Here is an 18,390-nt window from a genome sequence, read left to right as displayed (position 1 = left end):
GCACAACGGCAATATGTAATAAAGATTCTATGAAAATTTCGTTCAGTGGTGTAAGAGGAATTGCGGATAAGAGATGGGTATACCTAAAGCGTAACAAACAGATGGACGGAAATCCCGATTAATAAATACCCTCCTGCTTTTCAAGCAGGGGGTTAAAAAAAAGGACTAATGTAGGCAGGCAAGCATTATGGCCCATGCATTTTTTTTCTATTCAAAGTCTCTGAATGTCTTTCTAAAGTTTGTTGCAACTCAAAAAATCTGAAACAGTTTTCTGTATTTGAAATAATAATATTGTTCACTCAATTAACCTCCCGATCAAAGATTTTATTTTACACCATGTTCAGCTCCCATGAGTGCTTTCAGTATTTTGATCTTTATATGCTGATACATGTCGCAGTATGCAGTAGACGTCTCCGTTATCTACCAATGACTCTCAAATATATGCGTATACTTTCTCTCTCTTTAATAAATGTGGATTATTTTTAAAACAAAACATGCTGATTTTTTGTCTTTATATGCTAATAAATATACTTTGAACATTGTGCTTTCAAATCTTTATTATATGAAGGTTCTTTTTCATTATATGTTGATTCTTTCAAGTTATATATAAAGCAAGAATGGGCCAATTTCAATACACTAAACATGTGATCCAGTTATATGTACTTATTTGTATTGCTTTAAACTGTTTGTCCAAGAATTTGAAGCCGTTTAAAAAAAGAGTCGGTTTATGTTAAAACAAAAAATCACTTGTATGATGGGATCAAACTGAATACATGTACATTGTAGTTTAGGACTACCATATTTTAAATATTCTGAAAACAACATTTTTTTCCCGAAACATTCATAAGTATAATGTAATTATTCAAACTCATTGAAATGAAACTTCCTTTTATAAGTTTTAATTCAAGAATAAATCAACAACATTGTAGAATTTTCACCGAAAGCTAAAAATACAAACAATCATCACATTATGAAATATCGTAATATTGTGAAGAATACTGTGAAGTATGAACAGTGAGTGATTTCCTATCAGTATGTAACGTAGAAGCATCATCACACACAACGTAGAAATAGTACATGTACAGATGTATCGTATGTTTACATGAACTGTCTAATCAAAGTATTATCATAATATATAATGAAGGAGACTATTGACATTGAAATTTATGTTTACAAGATTGAATGTACAAAAAATATATATTTATTGAGGTCATAAGATTTAACTAGCGATGTTTGATAAAAAAAATCGAAATTGCAAGATATTGAATTAATTTAATTGAAATTGGGATATTCTGAAGTGTATCTCATATGTATTTTTGCCTTAAAAATTTCAAAACAACCTTTTGATACATTATTATTAAATAGTCATAATTCCAGTACTTATTCCTCAAATTTTCATGAATACAGCATACATTTTCATAAATACAGTTTCTATTATTTTCAGTAACAATCAGAAGGCCAAAAAGCTAATTTGATGGTCTACCAGTCTTAGGTGTAAAGGGGGAAGTAATCACCAATCAATTTCTAGTCCCAGTTGTGGACCGTAATAACTATGATTGAAAGAAGTGCACCGACAAGAAAAGTTGAAGGCAGTGACTAATTCCTCTGCCTTTGATGTTTTTACTTCATCTGCCAGATGGATATGATAATATATTGCAAAAGGAAACAATGAAACTATAGCACGAGGGTTGATAAATGCAAATGTTTTCTGGTTGTTTCTTTTTGCATGTTTTATCTATGTTTTATGAATCAATAACACATCTCGTTAGAATTTCTTGGCTCCTCAAATGTCTTCGTAGTTGTGACATTCTACGTATTCCCTTCGAGTTGTGTCATAGTACTCCGGAAGGTCCTTTCTACAACACCTACAAAAAATAATTGGTATATAAGTTTATTAATTGCTTACGCTTGTCATCAAATTAAAAGAATCAGATCAGTAATACAAAATAGTATTTTTAAATAGCTGATATATAACAATTACTTTACTGTGGAAATTATATTTTGTAAAAGTCTGAGATGGAATCTTTACTTTTACCGATTTTTGTGAGCTGAGAGTATGGACAAACTCCCTATCAATTGACCACGTTTAAGATTCATTTAAATAATAATTACTTATTGAGGATAACGAACGCATTGATTTGATTTTCTTTAATATAAAACTTCAATTTCCTTTACTCAAAATATAAAGGTAAAACCATTTCTTTTACCCTAATAATAAATACACGACAATGCCACTGTTCTTGTAAAATTGGTAAATAAGACTTTAATAAGTCTTTGTTTAAGAATACATGTACTAGTAATTCATTATCTGTTGTCTCCTTTTCTGATAAACCTAAGTACATATGATTTCGTGTTCAAGTATTTATAACACATTTCAGAATACTCTGAAGGTCAAAGAACTATATGCGGTATACTGCATATCTTTGCCCCCATGAAAGTCAAATTTTGAAAAAATCCTGAAATGTGCTAAATTCTATAAATTGTATGAGAAATATAAATTAACAGAACATATTATAGTTTCAGAGTAATTTATTGACAATTTTTGTTTTTATGACGTCACAAACTAGTCCAATTTTATATCCTTTTTTAGAAAGAGGACAATATCGACAAAATTTCAACAATTTTAGCTTTAAAATTTATAGAGCGCAAGTTTGCTCAGGAACAATTTTACATATTTCATTGATATTATCATTCTGCACATTATATGAAAATACTGAGCCTGATCAGACCTGCGCTCGGTGACTTTTACTCAAAATATAGACGTAATATATACATTTTTCTGTAGAAATCATGGAAATTTTATATTTACGCCATTTTTGTGACGTCATTTCAAACCTATGACGTCACTACTTATGTAAATATTCAGTTATTTGAAGTCAGCATATATCCTCCTATGTACATATTTATATATATTTCTCCGTTAAAGTTTGATTTGGGATGCAAATATTGGTTATTATCGAATTAAGTTCTTTCTGAATGTTTACACATTTTTAAAGAGTTTATTGAAATTCAAAACTTTTTGTTGTATTTATACGAATCTTTCAATTCATTTTGGAGTAATTATCCCCCTGCCCGACAATGTACCATAGCCGTCTTGGGACTCAACGGATGAAGAATTGGAATTCTTTGGAATAAAGGTTCCATCAAAATTGTGAAGTCTTTTGTTTTGTTGTTGGTCATATGAATCCTTTGATATTTTGATATCCTTTAAACCATCGCCAGAGAGAATGTTTTGCGCAAAAATAAAATCCTTAGCTTGGTTATTCTGTGGTAGAAAAACAGAAAATTCCATTGAAATGCCGGGATTTTCTATGTCACCTGTATTGCTTGAGTAACTAGTCAGTTCTTCAGTCTCTCCATTAGTATTCTCTGGATAAGCGTACATGTCTGTTAGAATTGGTAACTGTTCTCCAAAATTTTCAACTCTCTTGGTTTCTTCCAGTGATTGATTTACATAAACCTTTCTCCTTAGAGAATAATTATAAATCCCTTCGACGTTTTCTGAACAATCATAACAAGATGCAGAGGTGTCAGGTTGTATGGATAAACATGCTCGTAAAATATCATAATTTTTCCCCATTTCAGGATCTTCAGTCTGCATATCTAATCCAGAATTAAGCTCTCCAATATTTTCAATATATATGTGCTCTTGTTCCGTATCTGCCTCCGTATAGATATTAATTGTTGCATCTGAATATATGATGCTATTACGTTGGCTGGGAATCTGTGAAGTAATTTCTCTGCCTTTTCTATCCTTGTAAATTCTACAAGTGTGTACTGCTGCTATTAACATCATGTTGCTTTTAACAAATAACATTTTATCAAATCAAGAGGTCTTTTCTTTAAGTTCTCACCTTTGTCTGAAAATCACAGCAATTAATGTTAAAACTCCTACGATTGTGAAAGTGGTCACTACTGCAATAATTAAAACGTCATCTAAAACACAGATTTTAGAGTATTCAATTACAAGCATCATACCATTTTTAAAAAACTTTCTTTAAAAAGCTGTATAATTATACATCCTACTGATTGACGTCTGAATCATAACCCCAGATTTAGGTTTATAAAAAGAAAAACACACCCGATTATGTCAGTTTGACCCTTCTTAGAAGTAAGTATGTTTTCTTTCTTGATTCATGTTAAGTATTGCTTACAGTAAATCGGAGTTTTCCATAATTACTTACTATTTTCTCCATCACCTAAAGAGTCTGAAAAAAGATAAATCATGAATGAAAATGATTTATTTTAAGACGATAGTCTAAAACAAATTCATTTCATTTAATTGTCTGCATAATTCGAAAATGAATATGAAGAATACATTTAATTTTTTTATTTTACCGGAGCGAAGTAAAAAGTTAGCTACAGCAATCCCTTCGCTATTTTTCGTCACACACGTGTAACATCCTGCGTCAGGTAACCTCATTTTGTTTATGTTTAATGTCTTGTTGTCGTCAGAAAGATGATAAGGATAACCTAAAATAAAAGATCGTCCTTTAACATTAAGTTTTTTTTTTTTTTTTTTTTTTTTTTTTTTAATAAGATTTTATTCAGGATTTTTAAATAACAACAATACGAAAACAGTACAAAAATAATGATAGAGAAACATGAATATATATATGTTGTTGAATATATCAATTGTTTACATATTTATGTCAAGTTATTATAAAAATAATAAGTAAATTAGGTTTTTTTTTCGATTATAACAATTTTTTATAGTGCATATACATATAATGGAATAATGTTTATTTAGGACAAAGTGTTGCAGAATATAAATATACAAAACAATATACTGAAACAGAATTGAAATAGCAATTATGGTCCACCGGGGTCCTAAAACCACAAAAGAGTCCATCCAAACACTCCCTGGTGGACGATGCTACTTGAGACTGTTCTCTCGAAGTAGCTGCTTAATTGATAAAAAAAACATTTACATCACATTTATAATGTGTCTGCAAATTTTGTAAAAATATGTTGTTTATCACATTTCATAAGAAGTAATACAGAAGAATATTGAATAAGTGCATTTTTTGACATTTTTTAACAAATCTACTTCGGTTTCTTTCAGAGATTGAATTCTACAATACATTTTGTATTTATATATTTTATATGCAATAAAAGATATTAATAAATTCAAAGATTCAATCTTATCGTTTTTTTCTCGATAAAAGCCCAGAGCAATGTGTTTCCATTTTATATCAATAGATAAAAACGTTCCTAGCTTGTTCCAAATCTGTTCAACGATTTTACATTCAAAAAGTAGATGTTTTGTGGTTTCAGTTATTTTGCATAAAGTACAGTTGCCCCCCTTGTCCTTTATCCATTTACTTAAATAGGTATTGTTGCAGAGAATATTATGGAGCATTTTATAATTAAATTTAGCAACTTTATTATCATTTATATCTTTAATTTTTCTCCTGTATATATTTTGCCATATACTTGAGTCGTTTGCAGGAATTGAAAACTCTTCAGAAAGTTTAATTTGATAACACGGTTTAACAAATTTCTTATGTATTAAAATTTTATAAAAAAAAAAATTGGCATTTCTTACCATTTAGATTTGAAACACCTGTTGCGAAATGAAATCTCATTTCATTCTTTATGTTTAAATATTTGGCATTAGATAAATCACATTTTTTACACAATGGTTTAATTGCTGATGGTAAAGTTTTGTATTCACAAAGCCAGTTTGACTTTCTTTTAATAACAGTGGAAAACATTTGTAGTGTTTTAATGTTCCCGTTATCATCTATTAAATCTTTTAAATAGAGAATATTACTGTTGACCCAGTTATTGAAAAATAATGTTTCTCCTTTTATTTTGATATTGTTATTATTCCAAATGGGTTGTTTTAAAATATCAGAAGGTGATGTATTTTCGAAGTTACACATTTTTTTTACATTCGTTAAATGAGCTTAGAATTTGTTTGTAGAAAAGTGGAAGTTTGCCTATTCTGTCAAGTGCATTTAAACTAGTTTCAGAAAATTGTAAGACGTAATTCAGATTTAAATTCGCTTTATTCAAAAAACTCTCAAAGATTTCAAAAAGAGTGCCCTTAGAAGATACCAGTCGCGGTATCCACGCTGCTTTCAGAGCCTTAAACTTACTTTCTATATCTGTAATCGATAAACCTCCGTCAGTTAAATCGCCTATCAGTGTATTTCGTTTGATTCTTTCCGATTTGTCCCATAAGAAATTAAATAAAAGTCTTTGGACCTTACAGATATATTCTTTATTTGGTATACACAATATAGATGCAGTATTAACTAGTTTTGAAATTGCTAATGTTTTGATTATACACGATTTACCAAAAACCGTTAATTTTCTACGTTTCCAAGACTCAAATAACTTTTCAATGTCGTGATATATTTTCATCCAATTTTTATTGTAGCATTCTTCTTTCTCGTGTCCTATATAAATACCTAGACATCTTATTGCTTTATTTGTTGCTTTAATACCGTTGATTTCATCATACATATCTTTAAGCCCCCCTAAAACCCCTGTCACACCAGGGCTGCGTTCTCACGGCGACTGCATGGCGTCCTCAAAAATTGCAAAACGCCGAGGTGATCGCAGTAGAGTCTCCTACAGCGCCGTGACAACGCGGCGAGATCTCCACTGAACGCCGTACGGTCGCGAAGGGTCTCCTAGAACGCCAGGGGACGGCGATCACTTTGGGCATGCACAAAGTACGCGCCGTGTGATCGCCGTCTGATAAGAACGCAGTAGAAACGTAGTATGATCGCCGTAGCAGCGCGGTGAGATCTCCATCAACGTAGTAGGAGCTCAGTACGAACGCCGTGAAGACGCCGATGATCGCGGCACGAACGCAGTGATAGTAGACTGCGCTTCCACGGAGACACCACGGAGACCCCACGGAGTCCTTGGAGATGTCACTGCGTTTCTATCGCGTTTTTATGGCGCTTCTAATGAGATTTATCGTCTTGTGATTTTCTCGACTGCGATTACACGGCGACAACACGGAGTTGTCACTGCGACCATTGCGCTCCCATGGCGTTTCTACAGCGTCCGTTGGCGATCACAATGCGCTTTCACGGTGTTGTTAGAGCGTTGTCAGCCTCTTCACAAAAACAGTAGCAATGGCTGCTGCACAACGACAAACAGGAATGCTCCTTGCATTGATACACGTGCAACAAGCTCAAGAAGAAGAAGACGCTTTATTTATTGTCCAAAGACGAAGACAGAGGAGAGCCACAAGGCGTCGGAGATTCTGGGTACGGCTGTGGTTGGACGTCAACAGAAGGCTTGATTATGGTCACTTTCATCGACTAATGCCTGAGTTACGGAATGAAGATCCTGCAAGTTTCATGAATTTTCTCTTTTTGCCGCCTGCTATGTTTGATGCGCTCCTTGCAAGATTGCGTCCATATATTACCAAGCAAGACACTAATTATCGTAAAGCAATCGAACCAGGTATGAAACTTGCTATGCCTTTACGCCACCTTGCGACCGGGGAAAGATATGCAAGCATGAAATTTGACTTCAGAGTACCCCACAACACTATTTCTCTGTGTGTTCGTGAAGTATGTCAGGCCATCATAAATGAGTATAAGGACGAGTGTCTCCAATGTCCAATCACTCAAGTAGAATGGCGTGCAATTTCTGCAGAGTTTTGTCGCAAATGGAACATGCCCCATGCATGTGGCGCACTTGATGGAAAGCATATTGCTTGTAGACGTCCTCGCAACAGCGGTAGTTTGTATTACATCTATAAAGGTTTTTTCTCAATCGTGCTCATGGGCCATGTTGATGTAGACTATAAATTCTTGTGGATTGATGTAGGTGGATATGGACACATGTCCGATTCTCAGATTTTTAACGCGTCCGAGCTGAAGGAGTGTTTAGAGGACAACAGCATTGGATTTCCTGTTGCAGACCCACTTCCGAATGAAGACATACCAACACCGTACTTCATTCTGGGTGACAATGCTTTCGGGCTTCGCACATACCTCATGAAGCCATATTCACAGCGCCAAATGACACAAGAGCAAAGGATTTTTAATTACCGAGTGTCGAGGAGTCGACGTATTGTTGAGAATGCGTTTGGAATCATGGCGCAGCGCTGGCAGATTCTACTGACAACAATGCAACAAGAACCCGAAACAATCGCTATAATTGTCGAAACATGTGTCATTCTTCACAATTTAATGCGTATGCACTACCCTGCACTCCAAAACGCTGACATAGACGTAGAAAACGCAGACCACCAAATAATCCCTGGTTCATGGCGGGACACGACAAATATGCATGATGTGGAGAATGCTGTGGGCCCCAATCGAGATAGCACAGCAGCAAAGAAACTGCGGGAGTATCTGAAGTTGTATTTCAACTCCACAGCTGGTTCTGTGCCTTGGCAGGATCGTATGATTTGAATTCTTCCAAGATATGAATAACATTAGAAAATAGGTAAGAAGTTTAATTTTGTATGTGTGTTTATGAATCGATTTACTTAAGTATGATTTTTATGAATGTTCATCAATTTCATATTGTTTATTTGCATTTTATGAAATTTCATGTTTACCCACTTTTCATTAGAATAAGCAAAGAGACAAAAACAATGTTGAAACCATTTATTTACCTATAAATGTAGAAAATAAAGTTCACCACTCCCATCTGTGTACATGTACACTGTAAAACGGTTCAGAAAAAAAATCACAAAATAAGAAGAACATAGTTCACACTTCCTGTGTTTCACGAGTAACAGTAAAAGAGGAAACAAAAAGAGTTACAGTTCATACTTTTCTTGTGTATCGAATAACCCTAAATTGTTTACTGTCCTTCCCCATCCCTACACTCATCATATGGTCCGGAAACTCTGTTAAGAGGGGAGTTGCACATTTCCAGACTGCTATTGACCAGGCTAGTTAAGTTTACTGACTGTTCTCCAGATTGATTTGGGGCGCTGGTAGTGGCTATGTTAGAAAGCCCTTGGGTCACCACTGTTGTGGGCTGTAGCTCAGTCATCTGTGCCTGTACCCAAGCAGGACTTTGCGATCCCCAAACAGACATATTCCGTTGGACCGTTGTAGGCCTCTGAGGAGGCGGAGGCTGCCAAAGTGCGCTAGTCGATCCAGTACAAGGAGAAGGCCGCGAAAAGGAATGGAACTGCTGCTGTGCTGGCGAAAATGGCAGTTGATGAGCAGAATATGGCTGTTGATGAACAACTGGATTGAGGAGCTCTTCACTCTTTTCTTGGTATGTGTACAATAGGTTGGAGCATTCCCTTTGGAACTCCACAGTGACGGATGCAGATTTATCATTACTTCCTTTGTCCAGTCAGCGAATGCCGTTCTCTCCGTAGCCTTTGGAGGAGCCAGCATCTCCAATACTTTCGTCTGAAAAGCCATGGACTGTTCACCTCTGTTTGCAATATTGCTGAGCAATCGCTCTTCCTCTTGAATCGCTTTCTTTTTGGACGATACTGATGATGAAGGCTCCAGCTGCTGATGAGAGATAGTGTCAGTTTCTGTTTCAAATTGTTTCTCTAAATTACTATCATCCTCTGTGGATTTAGTGGAAGCTATCTTCTCTTTCATCTGTAAAAGCACAAAACATAAGAAACGTAGATCACAAGTTGGGAACTTTATGAACACTAAAATGTAAAAGAGGTCTACATTAAAATGAAAGGGTTTTTTGTACTTACACTGACTGTAGTTTTCTTCTTGATTTCAAAGATATGAACCTTCAGCCAGGCAAAATTTTGAAGAATCCAGCGGTCTCTTTCTGTTAGCTCAATTGCACCATCACCCGATTTTCTATGTAGGAGGCGGGTATACCGGGTACGGATGGACCGGTACCAGAACTTCAAAGTTTCAACGTCCTCGCCAAGACTAGCTGCTTTGGATTCCCAAAGAGTGTCTTTCTTTTTGAAATCCTTGTAGGCATTCAGCTTTTTGTTGTACAAAATTTCGTTTGCCTCAAGCCAAGAAGCCATTTCATCCTCTTGTTCATCAGTGAGATCAGTCTTAGATCTTTTCTGTGGCTGTATTGGAAGACTGTCTGAGGTTGAAGGGTTTGATGGACTACTTGCTCTAGAGGAAATCGAACAAGGTGATTTCTCGCGCTCTGGATGAGGTTGTGATTCTTGATTCAAATTTGTTGGCATTGGATTTTGCTCTGGTTCTAAATCTGTAGGATTTGAATCTAATGTCCGAGGACTATTTTTTGCCCCTCTCTTAGATTTTGTGTTCCTTTTTCTTGTCATGGTGAAAGGCAAATGAATGGCGATGCTTGTATTGCTTCTGTATATATAGCAAGGTGAAGAACGCATTGTGAACGCCGTACACACGAGGTGACAACTCCTTGAATGCCGTGAAAACGCCGTGGAAGCGCAATAAATCGCTTCGAGATCTCCGTGAGATCGCAGTAGCTCGCCGCGAGAACGCCGTAGAAACGCGCCAGTCGCCGTAAGGACTCCGTGACATCTTCTCATTCTGAAAATTTGACAAAAATTTGTGAAGTTTCATTGCGATTCCACAGCGATTTTCAAATTTTAACAACGCCGTTATAACTCCGTGGGGACGCGGCTTTGTGTGACAGGGCCTTATCAGGATACATTCCGTCTTGTTTATGTTGATTTTTGATCCGGCGTGATCGCAAAACTCGTTAATAATTTTCAGACAAAAATCGAGAGATTTCTTGTCATTCAGAGCAACTGTTAGGTCATCTGCATGTTGTATATTAATAATTTCTTTATCATTTATACTAATTCCTGATATATTTGGTTCGTTTTTTATTTTAATGGCAAAAATTTCAGCTACAAATTAGTAAAGTAAAGCTGATATTGGACATCCCTGTCGGATCCCTCTTGTCATACTATATGTTTTAGATAACCATCCGTTATTTTTCATTTTGAATTTAGGGTTTTTATATAATATCTTTACCCATGTAATAAATTGATCGCCAATATTAAATTTTTTTAACGTTTCAAGAAGAAAGTTCCATTCTACAGAATCGAAAGCTTTTTCAAAGTCGAGAAAAAATAATATGCCATCTTTCTTCTCTGAATTACAATAATCAAAAATATCTAAGATTAATCGAGCATTTTCACCAATGTATCTGCCTTTAACATAAGCCGTATAATTTTTATTGATTGTAAATGATAATATATTTTGTAACCTTTTAGCTAAAACACAAGCTATGATTTTATAATCCGTGTTTGTTAAGCTAATTGGTCTATGATTTTTTAACAATTGTTTTTCGCCTTTCTTGTGTATTAAAGATATCACAGACAGCTTTTGAAATTCAGACATTTCTTTTTGTTTAAAAATTTCTTTGAGTGCGTCATAAAAAATTGGCCCAATAATGTTCCAAAAACATTGGTAGAATTCACATGGTATACCATCTAAGCCAAGAGACTTTTCTCCTTTCATTTCAAATACGGCATTTTTGCATTCTTCAAGTGTAGGGAATTCATCTAATATTAATTTGTCCTTCTCGTTCAGCATTGGTACTTCAATTTTGCTTAGATAACTTGAAATCTTAGCGGTTGAAATATTTGTAGTTTTAAACAGATTCGTATAATAATTATTCATTTCTCCGATTAATGAATTTGTTGTATTTATTAAATCGCCAGTAGGTGATTTAAGTTCTTAAAATTAGACGTTTGATTTTGTTTTTCCAGATTTAAGAAATATTTTGTAGTTTTTTCGCCACTCTCTATCCATTTTGCTTTTGATCTTATTTGCGCCCCTTTTATTTTTTTTTATCATATAGTTCATTTAAATTTGTATAAAGTGCCTTAAGTTTACTATTATTAATATTGTTATACTGGCTACTTAAGTTTACTATGATTAATATTGTTATACTGGCTACTTTCTATATTTTCTATCTCTTTTTCAATTAGGTTTATTTTTTCTCTCATATTCTTTCGTTTATTTTTTGCGAAAAGTATTGAAAATTCTTTAACTTTACGTTTAAAAAGTTCCCATTTGTCGATCGGATTTTGTACATTATCTACTTCATTAACTAAATATGAAATATTTAATTTCCAATAATTCGGACCTCTTGAATTTTTAGAGATATTACGATACATTTTTAAATATCTATGATCACTCATTCTTGTGCCTCGGGAATGAGTACCCGGTAACTTTCTCACTATAATATTACCTACTTGAAAACAGAAATTATTATTCATAAAAATATAGTCTATTCTACTAAAAGGGATATCTTGAGCATTACACCACGTTTCGCCTTTCAAATCAGGATGTTCTCTATTCCAGACATCTACCATATTAAGTTGTTTTAATATATTAATCAGATAATCTTTACTTTTATCTTGTTTGTCATTAAGTCGACAGTTAAAATCTCCACATAGAATTATGTTTTCATTTAAACAATTTTTGGTAATAAATGTATGCACTCTTTTGAAAAAATCAACTCTTTTGTTTATGTCGTTAGGTGCATATATATTTACAATTGTAAAAATTTCATTATCATATTCAACATTTAACAACATTTTTCTACCATCAATTGATTTTTTAACATTTAATATTTCGATATTTATATTCTTCTTAAAAAGTATTGAGACGCCTTTACTATGTGACGAATCGTTGTATGAATGAAAGATGTTCCCATGCCATCCGGCATTATATTTATGTTCATTTTTTTCAATAAAATGTGTCTCTTGTAATAAAATAACATCACATTGAGATAATTAACATTAAGTTAAACTATAAAACATTCATACACATATATTGAGGGTTATATTTTTTAATTATCAGATTGTTAATTTTAGAATTTAAATTTGTTATGACTAAAGAGATAAAAAACACAAATGTACATCCTTTTATGAAAAAAATGCATTGCTAAAACCTTGTTTTATTTCCTTTCCATTCTTCATCCACCTGTCTACAATAGGATCAAGCTCGCTTGGCGCAGATGCAGCATTGCATAATAGTTTGATGTCATTTCTAGTCCGAAAATTTACTATCTTCGTCACAAAATTCCTGTGTACATCGGGGAATAACGGAGTGGCTATTTTTTTTTAATAAAAAAAATTAAAGCAAGTAAATGCTGTTCTTTTATGTAAAATACAAAAGAAGTTATAAAAGATAAATAAATTGAAACTTACATGTGACATTAAGCATCGGATTTAGTGTAAGGTTGTTTCTTGTGACGCAGGTGTAAACACCGTCATCATCAAAGGTAACATTAAATATTTGAAGTTCTCTCCCAAACTGCCCAATACTATATTTATGATTGTTTCTGATAAACGATCCATTTATATTCTGCCATTTTATCTCTGGTACAGGACTTCAAAGAAGATATTAACTTTATATCAAATACTAACCTGATTACCGTTCATAATTCAATTCAAAAATCTCAAAATCTCTCAACACTATTAAATATTAAAAATAACAGCAAAAAAAAAGTATTGCGAGAAAACAAAATAAAATTACATTCCAGAGAAAAGACATTGAAGTTTGGCATTTTCTCCAATAAAGGCTTTGTAGATGCTGCGATAAACGGCACGAGAAGAAACTTTTTCATAAACATCTACAACATATCAATAAATATTCAAAAAATATATTAAATTTCTTAATATAAGGATTAACCAACTGCTAAACATTAAATGGGTTGATAAGAAAAAAAAAATATATATATATACAAGTTAGCTACCTTTCTCGATTACATGTAGGTTTATTGGGCTGCCCTTCAGTAGTCTTCTCAATCTTTCATTCCATACTCCACAACCATAATCATTTGCTGCATTTATTTTTTTGACGTTTAAAAAATGAAGATTTCCTGTAAAAGATATACGTGAACCGTTACCTTTCTTTTGTACAAGTTTCGAATTATTGTCTAAAATTAACTTTGATTCGATATTTTTGGTGTTTTGAAAATTACACAACAATGCTACACCGGTGATATTCCTTTCTTGTTTTAATTTTTTTGGTCTTAAAATAGGCCTCAACCATGTCTATATTTTTCCCCAGTTGATACTAAAACCGTACATCTTGCAGCATTTGAGTTTTATTTGTCAAAAATACTTTTAAGTAAAACATAATATTATACCATTAAACTATTACATTTATTACCTTCACTATCTAGCGTTACATTTTCATTCATTTTCACCACATTGGATGTCCCACTTCCTATCGTCCATTGTACCTTACATTCATGTTTCGGCTGACATTGTGGTTTATCAAAGCAAGTAAGGTTGCAATGATGGAATTCTTCACAAGTTTGGTTAATCTCTTCTGGTCCATGAGATGATAATGAATAAAGGTCTACAAGTTATGTTTACATAAAGTCATTAATGCTTTCAGTTGCAAAAAAAATAAATACATAATTACGTAACTATTTATATATAGTCACTAAAATATAAAAGATAAAGATAATGTAGTCTGATCAAGCTAAAAGAAAGCAATACCACAGGCGGATTTAGAGGGGGGCCTGCCCCCCCCCCCCCCCTTTTGTGTCCAAAAAATACATAATATTTGATAAATCAATGTATTTTTGGTGTTGCTGTAGGCCCCTACCCTGACCTAAAATGGTCGCCCCCCCCTTTCAAAATTTCTGGATCCGCCACTAAATACCAATATGGTCATAAAACACAGACCCCTGAAAATTCCAGAGGTAGGATAAAGTGTATATATTAAGTATATATATTATATATAAAGTCACTATAAATTCTAGGTAATTCTGATTTCTTTGTTATGTATGATGAATTCACATTAATAAAGTATATCTCTAACCACATAAAAAAAACCATATATTTTTTAAAATGAATGTTTAACACACAACAGTAGAGAACAAACTATTGGACTTAATTGGCATCAACAAACAGACACAAACTTTGTATCACAATGTCTTTGTCACTAAGGACTATCTAACTGTAATTAAAGGTCAATTTATTGTAATGCTAATTGTTATATGTTTCTGTTTGCCTTAACCTTAAACTGAATAAGGATAAGAATTTTCATTAAGGGATGTTAGAAAAATAAATTTCTGTACCTTTTTATTTTATGTATCCTGAATATATGATAATAAAAGTTTAAAAAATAATACGCTAAATTATACACTCATTGACTGAGTTGGAGGAAAACACGCTTTTTGTATAACTTAAAAACCATATTTTCAGGCATTATGCAAATAGCATGGATCGAAGGGTTAACACAATGCATTTTGCCCGAGAAACAGGCAATGCGATACTTTCTTACTTTTTGCTCTGGCTTCTATATTTGAGATCGTTTCTCGATTTTTTAGAAGTATAAATAGCTTACCTGTTTCTAATATCTTGAAAAAGGGAGATAACGAAGCTCCGAATTCGTTCTTGGCTAAGCAGTGATATATTCCTAGGTCCTCTTTCGTGATATTTCTGAATGTGATTTCCCCAGTATATTGATTAAACGTCACCCGTCGATTGTTTTCAAGTTGTAAATAACTTTTGTACCACTCAAAGCTTTTAATTTCGTTAAATTCAATACATTAGAAGAAATTAAACAAATGAGGAAACAAATAAAAATGCACAATCATACTAAAGTCTATTAAAAGGAAAATAAAAGGTGAAAAACGAACAGTAATCGATGATAAATTATGTTAACAAATTAAGGCTTAAAACAATGGACCCCCGAAAAAACCCAGAGGAAAACATCAGGAGGAGTAAGCATCGCTTTACCAGTTGTGAGTACAATGTATTTATCAGATAGATGGAGTCAAATTTAACATAAAAAGCAATGACAAAAATGTTAAGTAATGTGACTGACAAAATGCGACTAAACAATAGGTTGAACCATGTCATCGTATTTTCGAGAGGGACCATAAACAACATAAAATCTATCAATGAAATTGTATTTACTATAGATTTTTGAAAAAAAAATGATTTTATCTGAAATGTTGAAGTCCTTATGACACCAATTTAATTGTCAGTAGCTTTGTCAATAAAATATCGAAATATGATGCGGCTGAGTCTATAGTGTCTCATTTGAGTTCATCAAAGAGATACGCCTGTGGCAACGCACTTTGAAAAATTTTTTTAAAGTGCATTAATTTGGGATACACTCAACGCACTTTGAAAAAATATTTTAAAGTGCGTTTAGATTGTACATGAACATTTTTTTTACCTTGGATCATATAACGCACTTTGAAAAAAGTATGTATAAAACAAAAAAATCTCTATACTTAGATTTTAGTAATTCAGAGAATCAACATGCATTTATTAATTATATCTTTCGAAAAAAAATTTAATTTACATGTATTCATTTAACCTCATTGGGAACAAGAAAAAGGCGAGTAGAAGGTCTCGCAGCCCCACTCTTTTTTTTTAATATAATATAATAATATATAATATATAATATATTTTTAATTGTACATAATCGTCGGTAGCAGATTGAAAGTGGACACCCCCCTCAAAGGCAAGCCCCGATTTTCAATGCCTATATATTTTTGCAAAACATTTGAGTTCCCAAGACCCCCTTCCCGGTACCGATGCTTAAGCTACACCCAAAAATATTTTTTTGCATAACTGGTATGACGCTAAAAACTTTCAAATAAATTTTAGTTTACATATAAAATGCATGCAAACTGCAAAATTTAAGAAGAAAATCATTTGAGAGAGATAAAATTTTCAAAGTATGGAAAAATCAAAATCGCTCACTTTCACATCCTGAAATGATCCCATCACCAAAGAGTTATCAAACAGGTTCAATTATTTATCATACCCAAGATTTGCAAGAATACTGACCAAGCCATACAAATTTTTTTTCAAAGTGCGTTAATATGGTCGATATTAACGCACTTTGCAAAGAAATTTTATTTTTTCAAAGTGCGTTGATTTGGTCGCAAATTTAACGCACTTTGAATTTTTTTTTCAAACTGCGCAATTTTTCAAAGTGCGTTGTAACATACGTCTAGCCGACTTGTGAAAGAAAGTAACTTGTAAAATGATGAAATGTCGATGATATATCTAAATCTTGACTTAAAGGTCATATCTCAGAGTTTGCCAAATATATGTCATATCTGGATGTTTAACTGACGAGTTAAATCAACCAACAATTTAAATGTATGGTAAACAGAAATTTCTCAAGTGAAATCTCTTTTCCACCATCAACGTGGTATATAAAGTAGTGCATTAAGGTCATACGCAACGTAGTTTGAACTTTACTGGGTTCTTCTCTGGAGTTGAAGAGTTCCACTAAATAAAGGACCTGTGTGCAATACTTTTAATGTCTATACATGGATTTGTACTTCTCTTCTATGACAATTTTGATGAAATAAAAAATTCTGGAATTTATGTTTTGTAATTTTTGTACACTGTTCTTTGAAAAATGCAAAAAATTTCAGAATTTGATATCTTTTTTGAAAACCCCTGGTAACACATGCTGATTTTTTTTGTCTAAGAACATGTAATGGTATCATAAGTTTACATTTAGAATATCTTGAAAAGTTATCAGTAGGTAAGGTACCTTGCGTATGTCCTTAAGTCATTATTTCCCCCCCCCCCATTTTTTTTTTATTAAGTACTGGTAATAATCTTAAAGATGCTGTATATGGTGTTTATGTTTTCCAACTTTTTGAATACAAAAGAGCAATCCCTGAGTATAATTTGTCTTACATGTATACGACGCAGGCTACTGACCGATAAATGTATGTTAATGGATCTTAACTACGTCGTTTAAAACCTATTCTATGCTCGTTTCAATGACTTTGCTAGCAAATTTAATCCAAAAACGGTTCGTTTTTTGTCTTAATTCTTTCAATCTTATTGTTCGGTCTTTTTTCTGAATTTGGCTACAGCATAATCTGTCTACTGTCTAACACAAAGAGTTTACGATGGGTTGCTCACTCCCTCTTGCACCTGATCTCACCACTGAGATTTCAAGGGTCGGTGTTTTATCCCCTGTTTACAATTTTTTTTATTGTTTGTTTATTTTTTATTTTTGATCTTCGTTCGATATCACCACCTTTTATATGAATATATCAACTGACCAGCTCTTAAAGGAGCACAAATAGTGTCTACTTAAATCCCAACAGAGTGCGAGAATAAAACTTGGTTCTCAAAAACTATACTGATACTGGATTGTTACTTACGTTGCATATCCATTTTCAACCTGGCAAAGGATGGTTAGTGGAGTTAAATGAGGAATTGGTAAATAATATTCCAGTTGAAACTCCGAGCTTATAACAGGAAGAATATCAATACTCGGTATACCTGTAACTTAAAATAATTCTCATCATAAATTGCAAAAAATATGTTTCTTAATTTGAGAAAAAATATTAATATGTTAGATTTACAAAGAAAATACCTAGGTAGACGGTTTCTTTGAGAACCAAAAAATAGGCGAATACGATATTTTTCATCACCATTCCATCAATTTTTATCGATGAAAATGAAAATATTTCTCGAAAAGCATGCATTGTGAATTCTTT

At 33.1% G+C, this 18,390-nt stretch overlaps 1 protein-coding gene and 1 long non-coding RNA gene across 2 annotated transcripts; both read right to left on the bottom strand.

Annotated features, from left to right (window-relative positions):
* Positions 1-1,305: 1,305 nt before the first annotated feature.
* On the bottom strand, positions 1,306-3,930 carry LOC134257919 (uncharacterized). Its single transcript, XM_062740492.1, has 3 exons — positions 3,855-3,930; positions 3,085-3,764; positions 1,306-1,865 (listed from the first exon to the last, which is right to left on the bottom strand). The coding sequence occupies exons 2-3, from the start codon at positions 3,599-3,601 to the stop codon at positions 1,810-1,812; spliced, it is 573 nt and encodes a 190-aa protein (XP_062596476.1). The 5' UTR covers positions 3,602-3,764; positions 3,855-3,930; the 3' UTR covers positions 1,306-1,809.
* A 407-nt stretch (positions 3,931-4,337) lies between these two features.
* On the bottom strand, positions 4,338-13,515 carry LOC134257924 (uncharacterized). Its single transcript, XR_009990035.1, has 4 exons — positions 13,419-13,515; positions 13,091-13,272; positions 12,832-12,993; positions 4,338-4,473 (listed from the first exon to the last, which is right to left on the bottom strand). It is a non-coding gene; the product is annotated as an uncharacterized LOC134257924 (long non-coding RNA).
* Between the last annotated feature and the right edge of the window lie 4,875 nt (positions 13,516-18,390).

The sequence above is a fragment of the Saccostrea cucullata genome, unplaced genomic scaffold (genome assembly GCF_032062105.1).
Source record: "Saccostrea cucullata isolate Sc308-1 unplaced genomic scaffold, CSIRO_AGI_Scuc_v1 ctg2836, whole genome shotgun sequence".
Classification (NCBI taxonomy): Eukaryota; Metazoa; Mollusca; class Bivalvia; order Ostreida; family Ostreidae; genus Saccostrea; species Saccostrea cuccullata.
The sequence above is the reverse complement of the archived record's forward strand: the minus strand, read 5'-3'. Positions and strand labels throughout refer to the sequence as shown.